Source organism: Rhinolophus sinicus, chromosome 3 (assembly GCF_057876585.1).
Source record: "Rhinolophus sinicus isolate RSI-liver-muscle chromosome 3, RSI-T2T, whole genome shotgun sequence".
NCBI classification, from domain to species: domain Eukaryota; kingdom Metazoa; phylum Chordata; class Mammalia; order Chiroptera; family Rhinolophidae; genus Rhinolophus; species Rhinolophus sinicus.
In genome coordinates, this window is record NC_142503.1 from 199,318,426 (window position 1) to 199,336,361 (window position 17,936).

At 48.1% G+C, this 17,936-nt stretch overlaps 1 protein-coding gene across 1 annotated transcript in view; it reads left to right on the forward strand.

Moving 5' to 3' along the window:
• The window catches only part of DYNC1H1 (dynein cytoplasmic 1 heavy chain 1), a 61,843-nt gene that overhangs the window by 12,386 nt on the left and 31,521 nt on the right, over window positions 1–17,936 (forward strand). The window contains exons 6-26 of the mRNA XM_019747152.3: window positions 666–937; window positions 1,028–1,255; window positions 4,180–5,256; window positions 5,956–6,135; window positions 7,464–7,613; window positions 9,212–9,358; window positions 11,920–12,060; window positions 12,393–12,569; window positions 12,676–12,786; window positions 12,877–12,996; window positions 13,505–13,744; window positions 14,101–14,256; window positions 14,404–14,517; window positions 14,751–14,861; window positions 14,937–15,146; window positions 15,305–15,451; window positions 15,657–15,823; window positions 15,913–16,086; window positions 16,881–17,046; window positions 17,127–17,315; window positions 17,400–17,594. Coding sequence (XP_019602711.1) covers window positions 666–937; window positions 1,028–1,255; window positions 4,180–5,256; window positions 5,956–6,135; window positions 7,464–7,613; window positions 9,212–9,358; window positions 11,920–12,060; window positions 12,393–12,569; window positions 12,676–12,786; window positions 12,877–12,996; window positions 13,505–13,744; window positions 14,101–14,256; window positions 14,404–14,517; window positions 14,751–14,861; window positions 14,937–15,146; window positions 15,305–15,451; window positions 15,657–15,823; window positions 15,913–16,086; window positions 16,881–17,046; window positions 17,127–17,315; window positions 17,400–17,594 — 4,472 coding nt within the window. The remainder of the gene's footprint in view (window positions 1–665; window positions 938–1,027; window positions 1,256–4,179; window positions 5,257–5,955; window positions 6,136–7,463; window positions 7,614–9,211; window positions 9,359–11,919; window positions 12,061–12,392; window positions 12,570–12,675; window positions 12,787–12,876; window positions 12,997–13,504; window positions 13,745–14,100; window positions 14,257–14,403; window positions 14,518–14,750; window positions 14,862–14,936; window positions 15,147–15,304; window positions 15,452–15,656; window positions 15,824–15,912; window positions 16,087–16,880; window positions 17,047–17,126; window positions 17,316–17,399; window positions 17,595–17,936) is intronic.

The following is a 17,936-nucleotide window of genomic DNA, read 5'->3' on the forward strand; positions in this document are numbered from 1 at the left end:
TCCCAAAATTTTATTGGGGAATATTGGGAGACAGTGTGCTTCTCCAGGGCCCATCAGCTCCAAGTCATTGTCCTTCAATCTAGTTGTAGAGGGTGCAGCTCAGCTCCAAGTCCAGTGGCCGTTTTCAATCTTAGTTGCAGGGGGCGCAGCCCACCATCCCATGCGGGAATTGAACTGGTAACCTTGTTGAGAGCTCAGCGCTCTAACCAACTGAGCCATCTGGCGCCCCTCCGGAAGCTCAGTGGCAGCTCACTGTCTTCAATCTAATTGTGGAGGGCGCAGCTCACTGGCCCATGTGGGAATCGAACTGTCATCCCTGAGGTTCAGAGCTCGTGCTGTAACCAACTGAGCCATCTGGTCACCCCTACCCTTTTTTTCAATTGAGGTGAAATTGACATGTAACATTATATTATGGTTGTATTACTCTATATCAGGGGTGTCAAAACTTTTTTCAACGTTTTTTACCAAGGGCCATACGCGGTAAAATACACAAACAGCCGGGGCATTCACTCGAGGTGAAGTACGTATTGCCTCACCTGGTTTATTTAAGTAAACTAAATATATTTTTGGAATTTGCTGTGGGCCAATTAACAATGGATTGCGGGCCGCAGTTTTGACACCCCTGCTTTGTATGAACACTGTTAACTGTTTCTCTGTTAAACTAGGTCTCAAACAGGCTTTGGAAACTGTGAATGACTACAATCCTCTGATGAAAGATTTTCCTCTGAATGATTTGCTGTCTGCCACTGAGCTGGACAAAATCAGACAGGCACTTGTGGCAATTTTCACCCACCTGAGAAAGATCCGAAACACAAAGTATCCCATTCAGAGGGCGCTGCGTTTGGTGGAGGCCATCTCAAGAGACTTGAGTTCTCAGCTACTCAAAGTGCTAGGCACTAGAAAGCTGATGCATGTCGCTTATGAAGAATTTGAAAAAGTATGTTTTCATGTGTCAGAAATTTACCTCAGGGCGTTGAGATGAAACCATGCTCTAATAATAAACTTGCTTTCTTAAATTACATCCTAGGTTATGGTCGCCTGCTTTGAAGTTTTCCAGACTTGGGATGATGAATATGAGAAACTGCAGGTGTTGCTGAGAGACATTGTCAAAAGGAAAAGGGAGGAAAACCTGAAGATGGTGTGGCGGATCAACCCGGCTCACCGGAAGCTGCAGTCTCGCCTTGACCAGATGAGAAAATTCAGACGCCAGCACGAGCAGCTGAGAGCTGTCATCGTCAGGGTCCTGAGGCCACAGGTAGGACTCCCGTTCTAAAAATTCCTACAGGCAGTGTTTTAATGATGCACGCGTTTTTTTCAAGAATTAACCACTTGTTTCTATTTTGCACTGTTAAGTACTTCTTCAGCTTTATTTCCATCTTGTCACTGTCATCTTTGAGATCGAGTGATTGTGTAGTATATTGTTTCAATCCAAATCTTTTAACATTCTCTGCACATTTATTCCCACCCCCAAATGTCATGGACTCTAGAGCCAGACTTCCTGGGTTTTAACCTGTGACTCCACCGTTTAACTAGCGGTGTGACTTGGACACAGTGTTTAACCTTTTCTCCAGATTCCTCATCTGCAAAATGGGGGTAATAGTTGCATGTGTTTGAGATTTAGTGAAAGAGTTAAGTGACTCATTTTCATTGTACCTGCTTTTTTCCTCTTCTTCACCAGTGCTTTTCTTCCCTTAAAAAACCTAGTCCAGAAATGTAAGATGGATTGAGATATGTAGGTAGAGGAATTGATAGAGAGATGATAAAGCCAATATATAGCAAATGTTAATTAACTGGATGTTAGTTATAGGCCCTAGATAGGGGTATAGGTGTTCAGTCTGTAATACTTTCAGGCCTCCTATGGTTTGAAAGTTTTGTAATAAATTGTTAGGGGAGTGTCCAGTCTAGAAATCATGCCATCTAGGAAGATCCATTTACAGGTTGGGGTGCCTGCTGTTCAGGGTTGAGTAATTGTTGATAACGAATCCTCAGCATGTCTTCACTCGGTGTGGTACTAACGTACGTGCACGTGTATGGGGCTGGCTTTTAATGTTTTACACTGAGAGTTTGAGACTCGTGCTGACTCCTAGCCTAGGGTTTCTTAACCCCTCTTGCCATGTATCTCTTCTCATGTATCATTTTTTTAAAGAACTTTGTATATTTTCTTTCTGATTTTTACATCACGTGGTACACAGCCTTTATATCAGTAAAGTTGTATAAATCTACATATGCGTATGTTCTTAGTGTGTTTTATTGGCATGTTTAGTCAGTTCATTCAGTATAATTATCGATGTGGTTGCATCCAGATGTGCCATTTCCTGTTTGTTTCCCACCCATCTCATTTTTTTTGTTCTGCTGTCTTCCAGCTCCCTTCTTTTGTGTTAGGTTTAGTGTATCATTTTAAGTTCCTCGCTAGACTTGTAGCTATATGTCTTTGAATTTTCTTTTTAGTGATTACTCTTGGGATTACAATATGCATCTTTAATTATGACAAAGTCAGTACTGACTTCCAGTAGAATATAAGACCCTCGTACCTGTGTAGTTCTGTTTCCTTCTGCTTGTCATATGTACACTGGGGAAATAATTCTATTCTGTCACATATATTCCATCTATATATGTTAGAAACCCAACAATACAGTGTTGTAAGTTTTGTTTTAAACAGTCATACACATTTTCGAAAAACTAGGAGAAGAAAAATAATATATATATTCTTTTACATTTGTCCACATATTTACATTTTCAAATTCTCTTCATTCCTTCCTGTGGGTCTGAGTTAGTGTCTGGTGTCTTTTCCCTTTAACCTAAAAGAATTCCATTAGTATTTCTTGTTCCATAGGTCTGCTGGCAACAACAAATTCTCCCATTTTTTGTTTATCAGGAAAGATATTTCACTTTCGTATTTGAAGGATAGTTTCACTAGATATAGAATTCTTGGGTGACAGCAAGTTGTAAGTCCTCCCAGATTTTCATTCTTACAGGGCTCCCTGGGGTCTCCTGTGTGGGTATAATTTCCTAGCTCGGCCGTTCTCAGGCTCTCTCATTTCCAGAATCTCCCCTTCAAACTCATGGCTATTCTGCTCCCCCCAGCAAAGCTGCAGTTTTGCCTGCATGAGCTCGGGGATGGCAGCACCTCTAGGCAAGAAGGTGTTCTCACCTTGTTGTGAGCGAACACTTCTCAGGTTGTTGGCTCCCTTTGGTTCTTTCCATTGTCCTGGAAAGGTCGTTTTTAAAAATTTTGTGCAGTGTTTGTTATTACACTATCATTACCAGGAGTCTTCAGAATGTTTTAAATGCATAAACTAAAATGGATAGGTTTGCAGTTAGCAACAGTTTTGAAAGTGTGATCGAGTAATCCATGTGCTCCTCCGTGAACACACAAAATAGCCACGGGCCCACCACCATCATTTTGAGGCAGTGATGGCCATAAACAGGCTCTCAGGGTACGTACAACTGGGATGTGATGGGCAAGAACTGATTGTGCCAAAGTCTGGGACTGTGGCATGCGTTCGTAAGTGGAGGCAATGTTATGTTGTAGTTAGGGGCTAGGGAAATAATGATTTTCATTTCCCCCAAATTCCCAGTCTGTCTAAAGGGCATCTGTGGACCCCAGGTCAAGACCCTGCCTAGCTTTCTAATACTGTGGGAGTGTGGGCGTGCGGCACGTGTGGAAGTGTAGCACTTCCTGCTGGAAAGACCATGTGTTTGCCCCGTCCTCTCCGGTAGAACTGAAGAGAGGTTTCTTACGTTACTAGAGCACTTTACCTGTGCCTCTGCTGTGTACTTATGGGTTAGAATTTAAGGTTTTTAAAAATCAAAAAGGAAGATTATTTATGTTGGCAACTGAGTTTGTACGTAGCACTCCTGTGAATTACTGAGCTTTCCAATGCAGTTTTAATTGTCAACTAGACCTTGAAAAGGGAAGTACCCAAAACCCAGGTTTTGACACGTTAATTTAGCTTCTTAAGCAATGAAACTGCATTGTCAGAAGACCTGACATTGCAGAGTTAGAATATACTCTGTAGTGTTTTATTCAGCTTTGTTGAGTTGTGGTTACAAAATGTTTGACTAAAAGTTAAAAACCTCTGTAGCTGACTGGTAATTTTGTGTGATGTGTGCTACGGGTGGACCACAAAATAAGAATCTTCGCTTGGTGACCTCTGGTTACGTATCCTTCTCTTGTAGGTCACAGCAGTCGCACAACAGAATCAAGGAGAGGTTCCCGAGCCCCAGGACATGAAAGTGGCTGAGGTTCTCTTTGATGCTGCTGACGCGAATGCGATTGAGGAGGTCAACCTGGCGTACGAGAACGTCAAGGAGGTCGACGGGCTGGATGTGTCCAAGGAGGGCACGGAGGCATGGGAGGCAGCCATGAAGAGATACGATGAGAGGATTGACCGGGTGGAGACGCGGATCACTGCCCGCCTGCGGGATCAGCTCGGCACCGCCAAGAATGCGAACGAGATGTTTCGGATTTTCTCCAGGTTCAACGCGCTGTTCGTCAGGCCTCACATCCGCGGCGCCATCCGCGAGTACCAGACCCAGCTAATCCAGCGTGTGAAAGATGACATCGAGTCTCTTCATGACAAGTTCAAAGTGCAGTACCCACAAAGCCAGGCGTGTAAGATGAGCCACGTGCGTGACCTGCCGCCCGTGTCAGGCTCCATCATCTGGGCGAAGCAGATCGACAGACAGCTGACCGCCTACATGAAGCGCGTGGAAGACGTGCTGGGCAAGGGCTGGGAGAACCACGTGGAGGGCCAGAAGCTGAAGCAGGACGGCGACAGCTTCCGCATGAAGCTCAACACCCAGGAGATATTTGACGACTGGGCCCGGAAGGTCCAGCAGCGGAACCTGGGCGTCTCGGGGCGCATCTTCACCATCGAGAGCACTCGGGTTCGGGGCCGCTCGGGCAACGTCCTCAAGCTCAAGGTTAACTTCCTTCCTGAGATCATCACACTCTCCAAAGAGGTCCGAAACCTCAAGTGGCTGGGTTTCCGAGTCCCGCTGGCCATTGTGAACAAGGCTCACCAAGCAAACCAGCTCTACCCGTTTGCCATCTCCCTGATCGAGAGCGTCCGCACTTACGAACGGACCTGTGAGAAGGTGGAGGAGCGGAACACCATCTCCCTTTTGGTCGCCGGCTTGAAAAAGGAAGTGCAGGCTCTGATCGCAGAGGGCATTGCGCTGGTGTGGGAGTCCTACAAACTCGATCCGTACGTGCAGCGCTTAGCAGAGACTGTCTTCAACTTCCAAGAAAAGGTGCGTTCTGAGTTCATCTCCTGTGTGCAGGAGTGAGCCAGACAGTCACAGCCAACTCACTTAGCACACTGTTCTCCCGCAGGTGTGTGTGACTGATGGGGCACCAGGTCATGTGAGCTGAACGGAGAAGGGGCTGTTTGATGGGGTTGGGCTTTGGGGAGGCCCTTCAGTAACAACACCCTGATTTAGAAGCCAGTGGAGAGGTGACGGACGCCGGAGTCTGACAGCAGGAGAGCTTTATTACAGATAAAGCTGCGTGGAGAACGTGGCTCTAGGTCTGCAGCCATGGCGCTTGCTGCTGATCCACCCCAGACCTGGGCTTCCTCCTGGGCTCCAGGGCAGCTGGACAGTTGTCAGCCTGCTGGCCCCGCGCCTGCCACTGCAGACAGACCAGCATGCAAGCGTCTGGTGCACAGGCTGGCTCCTGAGGACAGAGAAGGTGCCGATCAGAACACAGTTTATTTCCAGCTCCTGACTTAGCAATCAGAGGTCGCCTTTCCCAGGAGCAGGAGGGAGCGAGGGGGAGAAGCTGGTAGTTTTCGTACGTTTCCCTTCCTTCTCAGCCCAACAAATAGGATTAGCTGTTTGTGGAAGAGCTTCTCTACTTAGAGCATTTCTTAGTTAACTGAGAAGAATGTACATAAGAATTAAGGGGTAGAGTGACAGGGTGTTTTAAATATTAAATATACTTTCCTTTAGGTGGATGACCTGCTGATTATTGAAGAGAAAATTGACCTGGAGGTCCGCTCCTTGGAGACGTGCATGTACGATCACAAGACCTTCTCGGAGATCCTGAACAGAGTCCAGAAAGCCGTGGACGACCTGAACCTGCACTCCTACTCCAACCTGCCCATCTGGGTCAACAAGCTGGACATGGAGGTCAGCTGCGGCTTGTCACGAACGCCACCGGGCCTTGTCCGCGGGTCAGCGTAGGGCTGGGGCCTCCTTCGTGAGCTTACTAGTTTGTCCCTGAAAAGCAGTTATCAGTGATGGTTTAGTTTCCCCTCAGAAATCGCATTTGACTAGTAACGATGGAGCTCAGCTGTCGTACTGGCAGTACTCGCGGCTGTTCCAGGTTGGAGGCGGGCAGGGAGCTGTGAGGGAGGAGAGGGCGTTCTCCGTGTGCCTGGGTATGTGACAGCCTCCTACGTGGCCTCCCTGCGCTTCTCATAAGTTAGGTTGTCCTTCCCGGCCCACCTCCAGGCGTCCTCTGATAACACTGCCCCTCTCCACCACCCAATTAAAAAAGAAATACTCGATGACAAATTCCTCTTAGACGTGTGTGGGGAGGGGAGAAGAGAGAGAGAGAGTGTGTGTGTGTGTGTGTGACAGACAGACACACGCATACTTAACCGCCCCACATGGCTTGCTCGTTGGTGGATGTAAGAGAATACACCCCTGACGGGTCTCAGGAAGGATATCTTAGGGCTGAGGTCACTCAGTGGACAGGTGGTAACTGGTCAGTTCCAAGCTGTTTGTGGTTCACAGGTTTTCTTTTCCTTTCCCTTTTAAAATGGCTAAGTTGCAGTGTGTCCACATAAAGGACACTAACAGTGAAAGTTAACAAACGCCACTCTTGAATCCACTGAACTTCCCTAGTTGTTCTCATAGCTGCCCTCACAGCATTTCCAGGATGGTTGTGTGGCCCAAGGCAGACTCTTCACAAAGACATACACGTGTTCTGTTTGTAGGAAATTTACTTGTCTCATTCTAGATCAGAGAGAAGATTTTGTTGTTGTTAAGAGAGAAAGTGGTTACTATGTGTGGTAACAGATGTGATCATTTTGCAATATATACAAATGTTGAATCATTGTACACCTGAAACTAATGTAATGTCAATTATACCTCAGTTATAAAACAAAAAAAGAAAATTATTTAATCTCTAAATTATAGTTTTCTAGTTTTACTTCTGAGGCTGCCAGGAAAACACTTTTATTTTGTAAACTACTTATATTAATCAGATATCGAGACTTTAACTATATCTGACTGTGTCTCCACTTGGGAGGCTTGGTTACAGCCCACAGGTGGAGACAGTCAGCCTAACAGAGAGCAGGTATCTGAGGCCCGGAGAAAGTGACGGAAGTGAGACTGCGAATAGTGTAGTTAGTAATTTTATCTTTGACCTGAAACCTCTGCTTTCTATTTTATGTGCTCTGTGAGCTAACTTGTGGAGGAATCACTATTTTTCAATGTTACTTTCTCTGCAGATTGAAAGAATATTGGGCGTTCGCCTGCAAGCTGGCCTGAGAGCTTGGACCCAGGTGCTTCTCGGACACGCTGAGGATAAAGCCGAAGTTGACATGGACACGGACGCACCACAAGTCAGTCACAAGCCCGGCGGAGAGCCCAGGATCAAAGTGAGTCTTTCCCACAGCAGTTCATTTGCAAGTCAGTAAACTTCTCCGCCTAAAAAGTACCCATGAAAAGGCCACTTTACAGTGGAGAAACCTGACAGACACCACCTTGCCCAGGTGACCAGGTCAGCAGCACCCACGCCATGTGTGTGGAGTAAGGAGGAGGGCCCTGCACCTCTGTGGGCTTTCTCCCTAAATCTCTCAGCCTCATTCTAGTCTGGAGCGAAACATCAGACAAATCCAGATTGAGGGTCATGCTACAAAACCCTTGCCCAGTACTCCTCCAGAGTGTCAAGGTCATGAGAAAGACAAGGAAAAAGTGAGGACCTTCCCCGATTAGAAAGGATTAAGGAGTTGTGGCAGCTGTGATGCAGTATTCTGGATTAGATCCTGGGAAATCTGGCTAACGCCTGTATTTTAGTTAGTACTGTATCAGTGCTAATTGCTTGTTTTGACAATTGTACCACCGTGATGTGTTCACATTAGAGGAAGGTGATGACGGTATGTTGCCCCTTTTTGTGCTTTCTTTGTAACTCCTATCTATAAGTCTACAATTATTTCGAAAGCAAGTTTTTAAAAATGAAAAATATATTTGCACTGGAAGAAAAATCTCTGCTTTCCAAGCGTATGTGCAAGAAATCATTTTGAGAACTGAACATAATCTGCCTCAAGTAGAACTTCAAATTGACACCAAAATGTCACTGTTTTCGTGAAAATCTAAATCGGAGTCTTGTGAAAGAATGCAGTAATATCACGGTGGTCACCACACTGGACAGCAGTCCTTGTTTCCGAGCCACCAGTTTCCCATTCGTGTGAAGAAGTGGTCGGTCAGAGCCTAGCAAACTTTCTAGAAAATTCTATTCAAACTGCAAGGAGGCCCTGTCTCCTGATGTGGGCGGTGGTTTTAAATATGTCCACATTGCACTAAGTCAGTAAGCCCTTCAGTGTGGTGTATAGTTCACAGTGTTTGTATTACATTTATCAATGGACAGGTCTCACAGAACTGCCAGCAGACTTTGATCTGGGAGAAACGTTTGGCTTTTTTTCCCTACTCAGACTTTACCTTCTCATTTTCTCTTAATGCTTGAAAAATATTTTCACTTTGAATATTAGATATTTATCCCCAGACCATTCTTTTTAAAATACTGAGATGCAGGAAAGCAAGGGGGTGAGTATCTGAGTGGCATGATCTGTGGAGACTGGGTGGGAATCCCTGACTGGCATAAAGCACTGGCAGGTGGCACAGAGCTCACTGGACTCACCCTGGCCCTGTGCGGCACATGTGTGACAGCCAGTGCAGCCTCCTGTCACTGCATCAGTGGCACGGGACTCGAGGTCATTGGGTCAGAATCATGCACTTCAGATCAGATGGTGCCGTATGGAGCACCCAGGCACAGGGACCACGAGAGAGACCTAAGTAGTGCCTACCCTCTGACTTCTCAGCCCTCGGGGCGGGCCATAGACCACAAACATGAAATTGTACATGAGGTGACAGACCTTGTGCTTTAGACTGAAGTCCTTTCATAGTTTAAAAAGTGTCATGCATCCAACCCGTTTTGTTGAAATAGATTGCTGACTAAGACATGCAACCTTCTTTGCAGAATGTCGTTCATGAGCTCAGAATAACCAATCAGGTCATCTATTTGAATCCTCCAATTGAAGAATGCAGGTACAAGCTGTATCAGGAGATGTTTGCCTGGAAGATGATTGTGCTGTCTCTCCCCAGGATCCAGAGTCAGAGGTACCAGGTGAGCCTGCTGCCCCCTTCACCCCCGGGCTCCGTGACCGCACCTCTGCCGGCTGTTTTAAGTGTAGCTCTGGCTGTGTCGTTTCACACCCAGACTCCAGGCTCAGCGTCCCGGGAAAGCTAGAAGAAGCTGTGTGGCCTGACATTACTTCCCCAAATAGCTGTATTTGCAGCTCTGGTCTCAGTGTCCCTTAGCAATGCCCTCCATGAGTTTCTTTGGGAATTTTAATTCCTGCTTCTTCCTCCCACCCCCACCCCCCGCCCACACACATGCTTTTAATATGGAAAATTGCACACATACACAAAAATAGAGGGAATCATGGGAGTTCACATCACCCTGCTTTTTTTTTTTTATCAACCTGCGGCCAATTTTGTTTTATTTTTATTCCCCTCCATGCCCCCCCACTGTATTTTTTAAAAGCAGATTCCATATATAATATATTCTATTAATGTACTTACTTCTAGAGCAAAAGAAAACTCAGGACCGTCTGGGCATCTAGGGAACATTACTTTTAAACAGGACCAGTGGTTTTTAAATAAACGATTCCACAGCCTCTGCTTTAACAGGCTCTTCTAAAGAATAGTGATCCTGTTGGGAAGCGCATCTCTTTGCTTAGAGCGTAATCTCAGCTCCTTACAGATTTTTCTGAGGTAGCATCTGCCCGTGGCTTGCAGTCTCGGCAGTGCTTGGCCCAGGACTTGGAGTGTCCGGCTAATCGGAACGGAGCTGTGAGTGGTTCCTGCCCCTTAAGGAGTCTGTGCCAGCCTCGGGACGTTTCTGGTCATATCTGTCCTGCCCTGAACTCGCTGCCGAGTTTCTCTGCATTGTTCTCTCGTTCATCTCCACATGTAAACGAACTAAAGCCAGCCCCTCTGCTTGTGCACTCACCCCATCTCCCTCATTCTGTCTCTCAGTTCTTCCCTCTCGTCTGACTCTTCATGTCAGCGAATAAACTTGACCCTGTCCCCCTGCAGCCATGTGATTCCTCTGCTCCTCTTGGTAGCAGACAGCTGCTCCAGCCCCTGCCCCTCCGGCGTGTGCCCACTGCTCCGCCAGCACTGTCTGCTCAGTGTCACCGGGGCTCCCCCCTGCTGGTGTGTGGCTCCTTAGTCCTGGAGAACTGTTAGCTACAGATCCCAGGGTGTGTGCTCACCGCTCCTCGATACACTGGTTTTGCTCAGCTTCCCTGGTTTTCTCCCACCCCACTGGCCAGTCTCCTTTACTGCTGCTGCTCTGGCTCCCCTCCTCCCCACCTCTAAATATTCAGTGCCCTCTCCACCCCCGAGCACTGTGTCTCATCCAATCTGTCAACTTGCAATGCCAGCTGTGTGCCAGCAACTCCTGTTCACATCTCCAGCCTGGCCTTGACCCTGAACTCCATACCTGTCTGCAGTTGCCTCCTCGGCATCTGCACATGACCATCTGAGAGACATGTCAAAGTGAAGGTGTCTCTCCAATCCCCCTCCCTCAAGTTTGTTCCTTCCCAGTCTTTCCTTTCCCATCCTTTCAACCCACTTGGGCCAAAAATCGTGGTGTCATCCTTGACTTTCATTGTCTCTACTTTCAAAATTCACCGTAATTTACTTCTTACCACATTCACTGCTAAGGTACCATCATCCCTCACTTGGATGATTAGAATTTCCTCTTGATTGGTCTCTCTGTGTCTGCCTAGCCCCCGAAAATCTATTTTCAACACAGCAGCCAGAGTAAGTCTTAAGTTGCGTGTTGATCCTGGCAGCGCTCTTTTCAGAGCCCGTTACTGGCTTGCTGGGCCCCACGTAGCCTGCTCCTTGCATCTCTAACTTCAGTGCTTGCTGCTCCCTCGCTGGCTCTGGCCCCCTGGACTCTTATCCTCACACGTCCTTGGGCCTTTGCACTTACTGATCGCCTCTCAGAATCCCTGGTGGCAAATACTCATAGGCTCCCTCCCTCGTCCTGGTCTCTGCTCAAATGTCACCTCAGTGAGGCCTTCCCTGACTTCCCCATTTAAAATATAGCCCCCCCCGACCCTGGACTCCCTGCCCCCTCTTTGCTGCTGTTTCTCCATAGTACTTTTTCTGTATATTGTGCATTTCCCTTCATTGTCTCTCTCCTCCCATAAAACATAAGTCAGTGTGAACAGAGATTTTTGTCTGTTTATTGTTCCTACAACAGTGCTTGGCACATAACAGGCAGTCAGATTGTTGAAGCAAATGATTGTCGTGGGTTCCGTCATCCGGGTTGGTGTAAGCCTTTGGCCATGGTATGTCACGTTCTCAGACATCACCTCTCAGATGAGAGGTTCAGGCCTCCAAGGTCCACTCTGGGTGCCGTGCTCTGCTCCTTAGGCTGGGCGTGAGCATGTGCCGAGGGGGAAGCCACATCTTCTCGCTTGTGATTGACTTGATGAGTTAAATCTTAGTAGGCCTCTGGTTACTTGTGATGGGGTAAGAGGGTGTTATCCCTTACGCGCCATTTTTACTGGGGACTGTTCTTTCAGTTCATTTTAATAAGTGGGTGGTGACTCAGATTTCCACCTATGTGCACACCACTCACGTTCCTCTCTGGCTTTGCTTGCTTAGGTGGGCGTACATTACGAACTGACTGAAGAAGAGAAGTTCTATCGGAACGCTCTGACACGGATGCCTGACGGCCCTGTGGCCCTGGAGGAGTCCTACTCTGCAGTGATGGGCATTGTAACTGAAGTCGAGCAGTACGTCAAGGTGAGAGGCCCTCGTTTCACTCAGTACATTGGGTAGCGTATGCGAGACACAATGGATATGGAACTAAAAGGTCTTGACTGTATGTAATAGGTGTCACTGGATAATTGCTACTTGAAAGCAAAGTGAACCGTAGGACAAATCTGGGCTATTAACGATCATTTTGGAAAATTATAAATTGTGTTCTTTTTTTGATACGATAATTCTCAGAATTTCAAGTGAGAATTTTTCTAATGATCAATGAACGTGAACTTTTTAAACAGATTATGACTATATAAATATTCTATAGAAACGAAAGTCAAACTCTGCTGTTTGACTGTTTCCTTCCTCTGCAGGTTTGGCTTCAGTATCAGTGCCTATGGGACATGCAAGCTGAAAACATCTATAACAGACTCGGGGAAGATCTCAACAAATGGCAGGCGCTCTTGGTTCAGATAAGGAAGGCCAGAGGGACGTTCGACAATGCGGAAACCAAGAAAGAGTTTGGGCCAGTCGTCATAGATTACGGCAAGGTGCGCTCTGCGGGCTTAGGAGAGGGGTCGAGCTCGGGAAGTGGAAGTGGAAACAGCCTGCAGGAAAAACGTGACCCTCTGTTGCCATGTGCTCACTCACTTGCAGGTGCAATCGAAGGTGAACTTGAAGTATGACTCTTGGCATAAGGAGGTTCTCAGCAAATTTGGGCAGATGCTCGGCTCGAACATGACCGAATTCCATTCCCAGATCTCCAAGGTGAGGCGAGGCAGGGTTTCGGCAGCATAACGAGGCTGCTGACAAACCTCGGCTCCAAGCTGAACCTCCTTCTGTGCTCTCTCTGGACAGTCTCGCCAGGAGCTGGAGCAGCACTCGGTGGACACGGCCAGCACCTCGGACGCCGTCACCTTCATCACCTACGTGCAGTCTTTGAAACGGAAGATCAAGCAGTTTGAGAAACAGGTTGAGGTGAGCTCTAGGAACAGTGACAGTTCTTGCTGTCCCCCCTGTAGGCACCGCCCACAGGTCGCCTCTTATAACCACCTGATCGAGGCGCTCGTTCAAGGGCAGGGGCTGACATCCTGGGCGGCCATGTTCTGTCAGCTCTGCAGGTTCTCCCTATGCACACCAGGGTCTGAGGACCACTGCTTTTATCTTTTAAGATCTTTCACTTTAGTTGTGGATCTTGAAGTTATCAGACTTGGATTTCCTTTTTGCTGTTTGCAGTGGGGGGCGAAGTACAGCTGTGGTGTGCATAGCTCCTCTCCAGAGCCTTCTGGATGCAACTAGAGCAGTGAGGCCTGCCCGGCCGGCTCTCAGCATGCTGCCTCTGACCACAGCGCTCGGGATGGGAGGTTTCTGGACAAGGGAGGCGTATTGATATTCTGTATTCGGTAGCCAGTGTTGCTTGGGACACCGACAGCAATTTCTGTTGTTATAGAAGAACAAAAGTGTGTTTATTTTTTAACTCTCAAAGCTCTACCGCAATGGTCAGCGCTTGCTGGAAAAGCAAAGGTTCCAGTTCCCGCCCTCCTGGCTCTACATTGACAATATCGAGGGGGAGTGGGGGGCCTTCAACGACATCATGCGGCGGAAGGACTCTGCCATCCAGCAGCAGGTGGCGAACCTGCAGCTGAAGATCGTGCAGGAGGACCGGGCCGTGGAAAGCCGCACCACCGACCTGCTGACCGACTGGGAGAAAACCAAGCCCGTCACGGTGAGTCTCGGCCGCCATGCCGTGGCTTAGCTTTCCAATAACGAAGACTTTATAATTAAAAAGAACTTACAGAGCGTGCATTTGAAAACGGGAATGCCAACTTAGACGTCTGTTTACCCAAGGCACTTAGACAATGGCTGAATTCAGAGTTGTCCCACCTTTCTTGTATTTTTTTACTTATGTCAAATGGAAGGGTTACACTCAGTAATGTACACAATCAGAAGAGTCTCTCTTGTTGAATGTGTACATACGTGGACATGTTCATGGACTCCCAGCAGGCTCCCGCCTCCATTTCCCAGCCAGTGTGCACTGTCCTGAGACCCAGGTGCAGCGCTCTGTGCTTTGACTGCTTTCAGGGCAATCTCCGCCCGGAGGAGGCGCTTCAAGCTCTCACCATATATGAAGGAAAGTTCGGCAGGCTGAAGGACGACCGGGAGAAGTGCGCGAAGGCCAAGGAGGCCCTGGAGCTGACGGACACGGGGCTGCTCAGCGGCAGTGAAGAGCGCGTCCAGGTGCGGACCGCTGAGGGGGTGGAGGTGGGGGCAGGGCAGGGGCGTGGCTCCGTGCCTGACTGCGTGACCTGGGCCCTCTCGGGCCCTGCCAGACTCAGACATGGTTTCTGTTTCCAAAGTTGAAGTGCTTGCTACTCTTAACCACAGGTGGCCTTAGAAGAGCTGCAGGACCTCAAAGGCGTCTGGTCAGAACTTTCTAAGGTCTGGGAGCAGATCGATCAGATGAAGGAGCAGCCGTGGGTCTCAGTGCAGCCCCGGAAGGTATGTCCCTTAAAGGTGGTATTTGTTGTGCCTTCGTGTGTTAAGATACAGACTGTTCTTAGAAACTGCAAACAAGGAGCAGTGTTGTGAGTTCACAAATTCTCACATACGGTCCTCCATGTCGTTTACATTATTACATCCAGCCTAACGTAAAATGTCTTTTAAAACCTTTTTAAACAAACTTTTAAAAGAATGTTGGCCAACTCAGTATTGTCTTGTGTCTCTCTTGACAGCTTCGACAAAATTTAGACGGCCTCTTGAACCAGCTGAAAAACTTTCCCGCACGATTACGGCAGTACGCATCCTATGAGTTTGTCCAGAGGCTTCTGAAAGGTTACCTGAAGGTAGGTGACGAGGCACTGCAGTCGTGGTATCCATAGAAACGCACCTGCCCCCTGACCTGTTTCCTCTCCCCACAGATCAACATGCTGGTGATCGAGCTGAAATCCGAAGCCCTGAAAGACCGCCACTGGAAACAGCTGATGAAGAGGCTGCACGTGAACTGGGTGGTCTCGGAGCTGACGCTGGGCCAGATCTGGGACGTGGACTTGCAGAAGAACGAAGCTGTGGTCAAGGACGTGCTGCTCGTAGCACAGGGGGAGATGGCCCTGGAGGAGTTCCTGAAGCAGGTAAAGAAATGACAGGACTGACGGCCACTTTCAGGTCGCGTCGCAGGCTGTGGCGTTGATCTAAGCTACAAATATGGAGCCAGCGGTTCTGCTTTTTGTCCCCACTACATGTGTTGCCTGAGCGGCCCGTGAACTCTCTCTCTCTGGTTTGCATCCAGATAAGAGAAGTGTGGAATACTTACGAATTAGACCTGGTGAACTATCAGAACAAGTGTCGCCTGATTCGCGGCTGGGACGACCTGTTCAACAAGGTCAAAGAGCACATCAACAGTGTGTCTGCCATGAAGCTCTCGCCCTACTACAAGGTACTGGTGGGGGAAGCCTTCCCTCCCTGATCAGAGCATCCCCGCCACTGTCACCGTAGTGCCTTCTGACTGACGGTCACCAGAGCCCGTTAATATGTGAGCCAAGTAACTTGCCAGGCTCTTGGTGTGCATTTGGCGTGAGCTTTGGCCTATCTGTTCTGGAGGGAACGCTTAGCAGTTGACTCTCCTCCCGTCTGCACACTAGGTTTTCGAGGAGGACGCCCTGAGCTGGGAAGACAAGCTGAATCGCATCATGGCTCTGTTTGACGTGTGGATCGACGTGCAGAGGCGCTGGGTCTACCTGGAAGGCATCTTTACGGGCAGTGCGGACATCAAGCACCTGCTGCCCGTGGAAACGCAGCGCTTCCAGAGGTGGGCCAGCCAGGGGCCAGGGAGCTGACGGAGCGATGGGCGGTGCCCCTTTCCCCATAGGCTGACCTCGCCTTTGATTTCATTTCTAGTATCAGCACGGAGTTTTTGGCGCTGATGAAGAAAGTCTCCAAGTCTCCCCTTGTTATGGATGTTCTCAACATTCAGGGGGTGCAGAGGTCTCTGGAGAGATTGGCAGATCTGCTAGGAAAGATCCAGAAAGCCCTGGGAGAATACCTGGAAAGGGAGCGGTCATCTTTCCCCAGGTGAGAGCTGTTTTTTAAATTTTATTTAAGTGTGTTTTTCTAGGACCCATCAGCTCCAAGTCAAGTAGTTGTTTCAACCTAGTTGTGGAGGCACAGCTCACAGTGGCCCATGTGGGGATTAAACCGGCAACCTTGTTGTTAAGAGCACCGTGCTCTAGCCAACTGAGCTAACTGGCCACCTCAAGAGTTGTTTTGAGCTGCACTTAAATGACGTCTCTTCCCTTCCTTTTCAGTTGTGCTATCTTACAGCCCTCCTCTCTCCCTTCTGGGCCTGTGTGGTGGTTCCTTTTGACAGCAAGGGTCTTGCTACACATAATCCACATGAGTATCGTTTGCTTTTCACGCACTGATTTCTGCTTCTAACGGATAATCCTTCGCTTTCTATTTGGATTTGTTTATTAAGCTTCATTTAAAATCTCATCCACCCTCCCAGGCAGCTTGCATCTCTTAAAAATTTAGCTTTGATTATTTTCTAAGTGGCATCTTTTCCTTTTTGGATAGTTTGCTTAGCATAAATCACAGTTTGCTTAGTGTAAGTCACACTGAGTGGCTCAGGTTTTAAAAATGAATTCATGAAGGTGAATGACATGAAATTTACTGGCTTCCTCGTTGATGTCCGGTTAATAACTGTGTATGTCTTGCTGGAAGAAATCTGGATGTGATCTGAATCCAGTTGGAAATTGTCCTCCACCATCCCATCCACTCTGCCTTCCCACAAGTTGAAGTTTGGCCTTGGTTCACCCTATTTGTGTTTATGGAACATGTTAGCAATTGGAATGCTGTTTTATTTCTAGGTTCTATTTTGTGGGCGATGAAGATTTGCTTGAAATCATCGGAAACAGCAAGAATGTAGCTAAATTACAGAAACACTTTAAGAAAATGTTCGCTGGAGTTTCGAGCATCATTCTGAACGAGGATAACTCTGTCGTCTTGGGCATTTCATCCCGTGAAGGAGAGGAGGTAGTTAAATTATATTTGTAACCTTGAAAACTTCTCTCCCATTTTTGTATATCTTAATTCTTAAATTTTACTTATTTCAGGTTATGTTTAAAACTCCCGTGTCGATTACTGAGCATCCCAAAATCAATGAGTGGCTCACGCTGGTAGAAAAGGAGATGAGAGTCACGCTGGCTAAGCTTCTGGCTGAGGCTGTTACCGAAGTTGAAATTTTTGGTAAAGCAACTTCAATTGACCCAAACACCTACATCACTTGGATTGACAAATACCAGGTAATGTAGAAGGAAGTGGGGAGGGCTAACGAGGAAGGTACTGCTGACCTCTGCAGTGACCCTTTTGGGTCTCGTGTCTTCCAGGCCCAGCTTGTGGTCTTGTCAGCCCAGATAGCCTGGTCTGAAAACGTGGAGACGGCTCTGAGCAGCATCGGGGGAAGCGGCGACGCGGCGCCCTTGCACTCCGTGCTCAGCAACGTGGAGGTCACGCTCAACGTGCTGGCCGACTCGGTCCTCATGGAACAGCCCACGCTCCGAAGGCGGAAGCTGGAGCACTTGGTGAGTCCCGTGCCCGACTCATTCCTCTCTGTAGGCTCTTGTGCCTTCAGCTCAGCAGTGAAATCATGCTTGAGAAGTATTCTCGTTGGTGTTAAGAAAAAAAAGTAGACGGCATGGATAGGCCCTGGGGTGGGTATTTGGCTCTGTTCCCATCGAAAAATAATCTTGGTGCAATACAGAAGTTAGGCGACATCCTGGTAAGAAGGAAGTGGCAACCGTGATCAGGACCTTTCACTCCTCTTCGCCTTCCCAAAGGGGCGGGGAGCTCGGCCCGGCCCCGAGCCGCAGCACCTGGACTGGGCTTTGCGCTCCATGCACAGAGCCTGTTTGGACAGATAGCTG